The sequence below is a fragment of the Gadus macrocephalus genome, chromosome 20 (assembly GCF_031168955.1).
Source record: "Gadus macrocephalus chromosome 20, ASM3116895v1".
Classification (NCBI taxonomy): domain Eukaryota; kingdom Metazoa; phylum Chordata; class Actinopteri; order Gadiformes; family Gadidae; genus Gadus; species Gadus macrocephalus.
In genome coordinates, this window is record NC_082401.1 from 20,325,672 (window position 1) to 20,335,671 (window position 10,000).

Genomic DNA, 10,000 nt, shown 5'->3' on the forward strand with positions numbered 1-10,000 from the left:
AGGGTGCCCGCTCCCCCGCCTCTCCCCGGCCCTCACCCCGGCCCTCACCCCTCTCGTCCAGGTTGAGGTAGAGCGCCAGCCGCCCGCGGTGGAGCTCCAGGGTGATGTAGTCTCCCCTCTGGCCCTCCCCGTGCAGCAGCACACCCTCGGCCTGCCGGCTCTTGAAGCGCAGGGAGACCACGTCCTTCACTGTGGACATGGACTTCTGGTTGAAGCGGTAGAGCAGGGAGCTGCGGCCGTCAAAGTCCGCCACGTCCGACTCTGTAAGGTAAACCACGGTGTGATGTTCGGTTCAGATGTGTTGGAAAGGAACATGAGCCCACAATATAAACATACTTTTTCAAATTGACATGTTGGCATAAGATGTAGAGCTCGAAGAGTTGTTCTTAGCTGTTTTCTATTTTCTTATTTTTTGTACGTATTGTAATAAATAGTATTGTATTGCGTTGTTTGTACTCTTGTTTGTATTGTTTGCGCCCCAAAACAAACCTTAATGTTAACTTGGGACTCCTGCAAGCGGGTAGGGTTCTGGGGGCAATCTCCGATGTTCATAGTACGTAACCCGTAGGTATCCTGAAGCAATATGCCTTACCAATATTCTGCTACGTAATCACTTGTATCTGTATTCACTGTAATTACCATTGGGTAAAACCATGTATATAATTACAGATCAAATAGCATGTGTTCAGCACAGTATGTTTCATGCACGTCCATGAGGGAACATTGTTGATAGACGCTACCCTTGAGCTCTGGAGCCACCCATTGCTTATCTCCAGTATGCTAACAAGCGCCATGGAAAAATGTGTAGAATGTCAAGCATGCATCTTATTTATTTCCCTCCAAAAACATTTTTGACACATGAAAGACTCTATTGTCACATGAATGCAATACTTAGCATCCCCGCCCCACCCAGTCTCTCCTTCAAAAATTGTGCCTATCAACTTCCTGCCTGATTGCTTTGAGACTCAATGACACGCCTTGACACAGCGGACTGACATTTAAGTGTCATCACAGGAAGCCGCAGACAGGAAGATACGTCGACAGCACAGGCATCCCTTGATCCTTCTCTTATTGTTTCACACAATGCAGGCTTACGCTTTATATCAGCTAATATATTAATAATAAACTGGATTTCAGGAACAAATGCAGTTTCCTGTCACTACAAGCATGTGGCACAGTCCCTGCCTTGGGGACTGTGCATATTAAAAGGGTAATCGCACCGAGTTTCAAGTGCGGCGCCGTTTTGCGCCCTAGTGGTTGCCTAGTTTATTAACGGTATATTATGGTGTGCGAACAATGCATGGGTTGGGGGATATTCAACCTAATGGATGACAATGATCCATCCATTATGCATTAAGTCTCTGTCAAGGAATAACCGTAAGGACTTATTTGAGTGTGAATAATAGATGAAGAGACCTTGCCCTCATTTATTTGTAGGTATCCAATCACCGCAATGCTTTTATAAAATAATAATAATAATAATTGTTTCCGCAAGCCTTTAGTTTCTGCTAGTTGCCCCATGGTTTCCCCAAAAAGTTTTGCAATCTCTCAAGAATACCGAAGTAAAAACAAAACAACACAAGAAACGGTTGTACTTTACTTTCGTACACGCTCAGCTGGCCCTTGTGCTCCAACTGAACTTATCCCTGTACATCCCCAAGCAACGTCGTGAGACCGGTTACCATTTTTGGAGATTTCTCCATCTTGACTACACATGATTCTGCCCCGGAGAGACACTCATACATAGATTCATGAATGTATGGATTGCTATTCCTGTAATGCAACAGAATGAGAACGGCATAGCAATTCTTCATCTTTCCCAGAGCATCTCCCTCCTTCCCCTCTGAACCCCCGGCCCTTTCCCCTTTTTCTCATCCCCAGCTGTGTCTCCATCTCTTTATCCCCTCTCTCAATCTCTACCTCACTCACACACATGTCTCCCTCGTTCCAGCTGAACTTTACCTCTGCACAGCTTGAGAAATGATTGAAGTCCCTATAGTTCTAGAGTTTTATTCTATAAATAAAAAAATAACGCACAGGCAAATGTATCCCACTTCTAAAACTACTACTTCTACTTCTATTATCAATGCTATTAGTAATATTCATGTATATTTCTATAATTAACTAAATTAAGCGTGATTGTGGCTTTGATCAGATCCTTCATTTTGAACATACGGCAACGTATGGCGTTTCTAAATGTGAGCCTTTTCTACTGTTTCGACCTGTCTCCCATCAACGACTACTCTATACGTCAATCCTCTGTGGCTGTGTTCTTTCATTTGTCAATTAATGCTGATGCTTGCAATGCCGAACGGCCATTCGAGAGAGGTCTGGTGGGGTATTAAAAAGGCATCAAGGTAAAACGACCGCCGCCACCCTGCTCACTCAAGAAAGTGTCCTTCACAGGGCGGTTCCCCTCCGGCCCCTCCAGTTTAGTGCACTAGCACCTGCCATTAACCAGCCTGAATAATGGCAGAGTCTTATCGCCTGGTTTTGTTTTTTTTAGCCCTTAGCTGTTCGCATAGGAAACAAAAAAAGTAGTGTTATCGCTAGACTTAAGAACACCAATCTCAGCCATTTCTACTGTCAGTGTGGAAACAGATGGCGATAAGAGAGCCCTAGGGGTACTTTGTAGTACTGCTACGGGGCACGCTAACAAAATGTTTTCTAAAAACATATGTAGTATTTTAAAAAAGATTCATCGGTGAAGCACAGGCATCTGTTTCTTTCATATTTGCCTTCATCTGTTGGTGCCTCCAAAAAGTTTGTGCATATATTGGGGGCAATACAATCTGGTTGGAAGCCACTGTATATAGGTATAATAAAGCAAAGTATTTTTACTTTATAAGACAGTAAGAAATATCGTGCCTGAGGACAACAATGAAGAGCACAGATGGGAAGGACCCTTTACTGGTGTGAATGTCCTCCGTAAAAGTGCTAGGATAATACAACAGACGTCTGTGGGTCGTTCACAGGTTTGTGTTGCGCTAATTTTAAACATCAACAAGTTATAGCATAAGTTCTACCAAGTCAGGGTTTACACATGAATTTAATCAAAATGGGTCACGTGATTTTCATACTTTTGTCAAAGTTTGGTAGTTGTTACTTAAAATGTACACCAACCCCTAAGCAGGTGTAAGTTTTGTAGATGGGGGCAGTTGGTGCCAAAACCAGTAGCACTGGGCCTTGGCGGTCAGAGCGTACTATGGAAATCCTAGCAGCTAATGTGGTTTTTAACAACACAAAGCTATTATTAAGTACATGAGTACAGCAAATTCTGACTGGCCCATGCAATGTCCTCCTCTACGCTCAAGCAAGTTGACCTCATCCTTGTTCTTAATTCGTAACAACTTGGTTGCTGTTAAGTTGAAACAAGAACAAGCAGCTTCAGTTAAATATAGCCATTGCTACCTATTTCGAAGGCAGAACTTTGGTATTCGAGTTACGACTGCATTTAGTAAACTGCTAGTTTGAGTGTAACAAGTGGCAACTTAGGACTGCCTGCTAAACGTACAAATAGCTGGTGCAACCCAGTCCAGGTAGGCAATGCATGGTGAAAACCTCTTTGTGCAGATGTATGTGTGTGTGTATGTGCTGTAGCAGCTGTCAGGGCGGTGGAGACTCACTGTAGGCACAGCCGTACACCTCCACTCTGAGGCCCAGCCAGCCACTTGGGTTCCAGTCCAGAGGGAGAAGCCGCAGAAAACGTGTTCTGATGGAATGGGAGAGCTTGTTCTGCACCACGGCCTCAGAGTTCATGTTCCCAGGCAGTCTCTGCACAGAGGGAGAGGGAGAGGGAGAGAGAGACCAGAAAGAGAGACCAGATGGAGAGATAAAGAGAGATAAAAAGAGAGAGAGACCAGTGAGAGCGAGAGAGACCAGTGAGAGAGAGAGCGAGAGCGAGAGCGAGAGAGAGAGTGAGAGCGAGACAGAGAGCGAGAGCGAGAGCGAGAGCGAGAGCGAGAGAGAACAAGAGAGGGGAACGGGAGAGAGAGCGAAATATATTAAACAAAACAGATAGATTTACTAGCATTCAATGGACACATTGGGGAAACCCACGATAAACAAGTTAAAACAAGCAACAAAAGCATGACAAATAAATGACATGGCAAAGGCTGACGTCTTTCAAGTGCCTTCACCGTTTCATTTTAATAAAAGGAGATTAGAATCATTGAACGGCGCCAAAATATGACTCAATCTCCCCCTCAGTCCAGTAAAGGGAGGCATAATTAATAACTAAAAGTCCACTATGAGAGGAAGAAAGCGGAATACCCGAATCGAAAAAAAGAGAGAGGGTGGTTCAACATTCTCAGTCGTAGTGATGGAAATGACAAACTCCTGGGGTGAAATAGTGAGATGTCGTTATTCTTCTTCATCTGCCTCTCTCTGCATCGACATTCTGAGCTGCAATACCGGCCAGCGGACATAAATGTTGAGGAGAAGGGAGAGAGAGAGAGAGAGAGAGAGAGAGAGTGAGAGAGTGAGAGTGAGAGTGAGAGAGAGAGAGAGATAGGAGGGAGGATGAGAACTGCTGGAGAATGAAAGAATGAGAGAAGCAGGCAAATACAAAGATGCAGCGAGAGGGAGAGAGCGAGAGAGAGAAACAGAGAGAGAGAAAAAAACCTAGATGAATGATGACTTGGGTCGTGTCATAACAGATTCAAGGGTGACGCGTTAAATCGATGACGGCGTGCATTAGAGAAAGTAACGGGAAGATAGATTGCGCAAGCAATGCTGCTTTGGTAAATAGCTTCACAAAGTAAAGGAAGGACAATCATTTAAGCGCAGGCACTAGATGAGAAGAATCCCCCCCCAGACACACACAAAGACACACATACACACACAAACACACACACACACACACACACACACACACACACACACACACACACACACACACACACACACACACACACACACACACACACACACACACACACACATACATTAATGGCAAACTCACACATACACACACATACACAAGCAGTGCAGTACGCAAAAATAGTGGGATAAATTAATGATATCCCATATCTGGGTAGGAGCAACAAAAAGGCGACGTGCCTCTCCGAGGAAACGGGGACTAGAAGGCTCGGCGCAGCGTCTTTGCAGATAACGAAGGAGACAGACCCACACGCCGGCCATTATGGCTGTTACTGTGATTTATGCCCTGCGTTTTACTATTTTGAGCCGTTTAAGTGGGGCCTGGTGGCTGAGCCTGTAAACGAGGTGCAAGCTAAGCACTTAGGGAAGGAGCTGGTTGGTACACTCGGGCCGGACGGTGGGGGTGCTGCCTTAGACATCATGCTTCGGATGGGAGCGCGTGTGGGTTAGTGTGGAGGGGTAGGGGACTTTTGTTGTCAGGCATGCATATTGCTTGAGTGTTTAGGGATGGAAGAACAGGGTGGAAGAACAAGCCATACAAACAAAAGCAAAAAATAAGAATTGAACTGTTGAACCTCATCAAAACAATGTATATATCGATTGAACTGTGTACACAGGTGCGGTTGATCTAGGCACAACTGGGGGAATTAAACTCATAACAACTAGCCACAAGCTGTATATATTATACCTTATCCAACAACATCTCGGACCTTGAATGTGATTTGTTTTAGACTAAGACAGAGGCTCTAACAAAGGCTGTCTGGGAACAAGCAAACAAGGATGTTTCTAATCCCAGAAGAAAACAAACAAAACAAAGGTGTACCGACAACTATAATCTCAACGGAGAGTGAACATAGAAAGTATTGTTCAAACTGAACAGCGATGGCTTCATGTCACGTCCGCCTGTTCGGCTAACCGAGCGAACATACGCCAGACTCCCAAATGTCATGAAGTGGCATGGCCACCGGCAATAGACTGCGCAGTCTAGTCAGTGGATCATCTCATTAGTTCACAGAGCGACAGAAGGCTCAGTAGCTGTCTGGGTCATTACCAGTGCTGTGCGATATACAGTAAATGCCTTTCAGATTCTTCATACCCAATCCCCGGATCTATGGCAAGGAAGACCTCCTGTGCCGCCACGTCTTCAATGCCATTTTCTCTGACTTCAGTAAAAAGACTGCAACAATACATCTCCTCCAATTACCTGGCTGGACTTGAACCACAGGACTTCTGAGCTGCAACCCCCCCCCCCAGACCTTCCTCTGTGAACGAAGGGGGCCTGCAGGTTAGTCAGTGACCGGATAAACACTCCTAACCCTGAGGTGACTTCATTATTTCCATCGAGAATCTCACCCCACTCCCTCTCCTACTCCCCCTTCGTCATTAAGGCTTTTTTTTTTGCTCTTCCTCCCGCGAGGTAAGCTCCCTTGAGCAAGCCGTGCATGCGTTGGTTTGTGACCTACAATTGGCACATGCATCCGAAAATTAATTGGTGTATGAGTGTACGACGTCATGTGTTGCGTGGTATGCTAGGCGAGTAGGCAATGGAAGGAAAAAAGCGAAACAACAAGGGAAAAACCAACCAGTGGCGCAGTCTATTCGTTATTGTCTTATGTACTTGCCAATTAAATGGAGTCACTCACTGCTACGCCATATGCAGAAAATAGGCCAAAACATAGTTTAGCTTTGGCCCCGGGTGGAGCCCTAAAATCCTAGGTAGATTGGAAGGAAGGTCCAATTTGTTGAAGCAACCCAGTCTTTGTTATTCTGACTATGTCTACCTCTCATCAATAATTAAACAGTTAGAATAACCAAAACGATGAGAACAGCTCAAATGTTTCTCTCATTAGTACTCATGCAAACAACATTTATATTCATCGTTACTGGTCCCATAAGTATTCACTACGTCTAACATACCTGGAGAGTTAACAAGCATGAAAACATGGATGTTTATTACAGCCAGAGGGGAATCCACACACTAGCCAAACTGACATTGCATTACAATCTTATTAAACCTATCTTAGCAAGCAGCCAAAAGAGCCCCTGCCTAGTCATTTCCCCTTGCCCTCCCTTTAAATGTGCAGGTTTTCAGTTGGTATGATGAGATGCCAAGCCCACTAAATGTAATAGGGTGAAGAAATCAGCAAAGCAGTTAAGGTCATTTTTAAAAGGCTTTCCACATTTTTGGGGGTTTTAAGTGTCTTCAAAGCCTGAAAAAAATCACACAGACAATAACCGAATTCTATCTGAAGAAGAGCAATGACGGGAAGGATTGAGGTTTAATCATGTTCTGGTTAGTCTTTTATTTCTCAAACAAAGTCCATATTTCATCACCTTACCAGCTGTCTTTCAACAAGCTGTAGTATTTTTGGGGTCTTTTCTCTTTGGCTGTACATAATTAGGCCATTAACAGCTTATGATGGAGTTTGTTGTTTCACACATCTCCCTGCAATCCCCCATTGGGCCCTTTTTGCAGATGTGTTGCCCATGGGTTCACAGACAACCAACCAAGTTGAGATTTGTAAAAGAAGAAATACTGATGTGCTCCCTGCATAGATTAGAGACAGGGCACATTGGCAAATATATAGCAAATAGAGTATCGTCAGAAATAAAAACATAGGTTTGTGCAACCCGTACATTGATGTGCACACACATATCTGGACTGCATTGTTTTCATCTCTCTACTTTCCCCCCTCAAACCAATTTCCATTCTGCTACGCCTCCTGTCGTGAAATAACCGTGAGGGCATATTTGCCATAACGGCGGGTTAGCATTCAAAGCGTCTAGCCATCGGGAGCAGCTGCTGTTCTCTCATTAGCCTCCTCAGTCCAGGTACATTCGGAGAGCCATTACCTTTGAACTTCACTTGTTAGAATGCCAGACGGACGTCAATTAACGTCTCCCAAAGGCCTGGGTTAAAGCTGCGGTTAGCCACCTTTGGAATGGGCTTCATCAGAAGTGTCTGGCTAATTAGCTGCCACTCATCCGACACCGTCTCCAATCCATGGGCCGCTCTTTCAAACTGACAGCACAGTCAGCTTGGGTCTTGCAAGCATGTGTGTGCATATGTCCTCATTTAGTATTTTATCAAATAAACAGACATGCCCTCTTACCTCCAATTAAATTGTTCAATCGAAGAAAGAGTGGGTCTTGCTATCTATTTATCTATCTGACATAGACAGAAACAACAACATTTTGTAATCTTGTAAAGCTACTGACAAACCACCCTTAAATTAGCTTTCAATCCTTTAATTAAAAATGTTCCCTGGACCATATTATGTACACAATTTTCACTTTATTTTGCGACCAAAACATCTCAAGTTAATGTACTGTGGCCGTATACAATTTGAAATAGATAATAGTAATCAGTCAGAGAGAACTATGTTAAAGTAAGCCTTTCACATAAACCCAACATCTAGGGTAAATCAATATACAATGTCATATCAATAAGTCTTCCACTTTTTAACACATAGGATGGATGGAGGGTAGGATTGTGTCTTTTTGTTTGTTTTTATGGTGTTTACATTTTTAAATCCATACCAATTTCAAATATTCACATTATAATTAGGTTGTGTCTCTGGAGTTCTGTCCAACACTCTCCTCCAGCCCTATCCAGAACTTCAGTTGGCTCTGATGAATGAATGATCTCGTTCTCTGGTCGATGAAGAAATACCTAAATAAATCCAACTCTCACGCGCCAGAAAGAACAGCAAATGTGCTTTGCTGTTGACAGAATGTTTGACTTGCTCCACCATTCTTAACCTATGATGCATTGTAAATAATACATTTAAAAGATATGTTAAGGATAAATTAATAATTCAACATTTCACAAAGCATTGGACATCGCTGGATCGCACACCATCTTCAACACTGCAAATGTTCGAAGAATATGATCCAACTCTACGAGTATGATCACTGCTTATCGGGATGAAACCTGTGAAAAACCTCAACCCACGGTTCTAAATAATGACACCTACATTAGCATATTCCATATGAACTGATTTAAACCATTCCACAAACATTTCTGACATAACTGGGGCGAACACAATAGGTCATAAAGAATTGATGGCACAAGCAACATCAGGCAGTGGAAGAAAAAACATGGTGTTTTTAGACATGGACTCAATTATGCACAGGCAGGCGAAAACACTACGACATCACACCAACGAGGCTGAACGAGGCATTTGCAGCAAAAGTGCCAGTCTTGCACTTAACAAATTCCACGGTGAGAAATGTCAGACTCTGTGTGACATTGAGAGATGCTTCAACAGCTCACAAGAAACAGACCTGAGTGTTAGACATCCAGAAATAATAAAACACACACGTCAATGAGGAGAGGTGCCTAAGGATATCACAGAGAGCATTTATCCGTCATCACTACAGATAAGAACATATCGCAAAAAACAACAACAGATTTATTAATGAAATGAATGGCTGCGCAACACCCGTCCCTAACGTTATCATCATACAAAGACAGGACTCACCCCGCCGCCGTCCTCCTGCCGGTACTGCTTCCAGGCCCGGCCCGCGTCGCTGTAGAGGAGCGTGTAGCTGCTGACCCAGTCCGAGCTGCCGTGGCGCCCCTGTGTGGCCACCGCCGTCACCTCCGTCCTGTCCCTGAGGTCCAGCTGGAACCACGGCTGGCTGTCCGTGACCAAGGGAGACCAACCTCCGGCTCCTGAGGGGTCATCGGGAAGAGAGAAACGCACAATATAATCATTATTTTGCGCTGGAACTATTTCAATTCAAGGCAAACTACCTGCGGCTGGAACTGACAGACTAGTCCGACAAATCAAATTGTGACTCATCGAATTACCTTGATATTGAACAGCAAATGGAGCCCATGATTTTTCCTTTGTCATTTGAATTGAAAGACTAGTCAGTAACCTTAACCCTGCTCAGAATGAACTGCCCCATCATAACGAGCATTCTCAAGAAATATACAAAGGTAAACCACAAAAGTAAACCACAGGACCGTCCTCACCTTGAAATTGAAGGCAACCAGTTGGCTACTAAATTAGCTATTTGGCAGAACAGCTTAGCTTGTCTAGTCAAATACATGCAAGTTGACTCAGAATACATTACTATTTGAAGCAGATAACTAATAGCTGACAATAGT

General features: G+C 43.9%; 1 protein-coding gene across 1 annotated transcript in view; it reads right to left on the reverse strand.

Moving 5' to 3' along the window:
• LOC132448536 (contactin-associated protein-like 5) overlaps nucleotides 1-10,000 on the reverse strand; it is a 56,815-nt gene that overhangs the window by 32,763 nt on the left and 14,052 nt on the right. The window contains exons 3-5 of the mRNA XM_060039941.1: nucleotides 9,366-9,559; nucleotides 3,627-3,774; nucleotides 49-261 (exon numbers count right to left, since the gene is read on the reverse strand). Of these exons, the coding sequence (XP_059895924.1) occupies nucleotides 49-261; nucleotides 3,627-3,774; nucleotides 9,366-9,559 (555 nt within the window). The remainder of the gene's footprint in view (nucleotides 1-48; nucleotides 262-3,626; nucleotides 3,775-9,365; nucleotides 9,560-10,000) is intronic.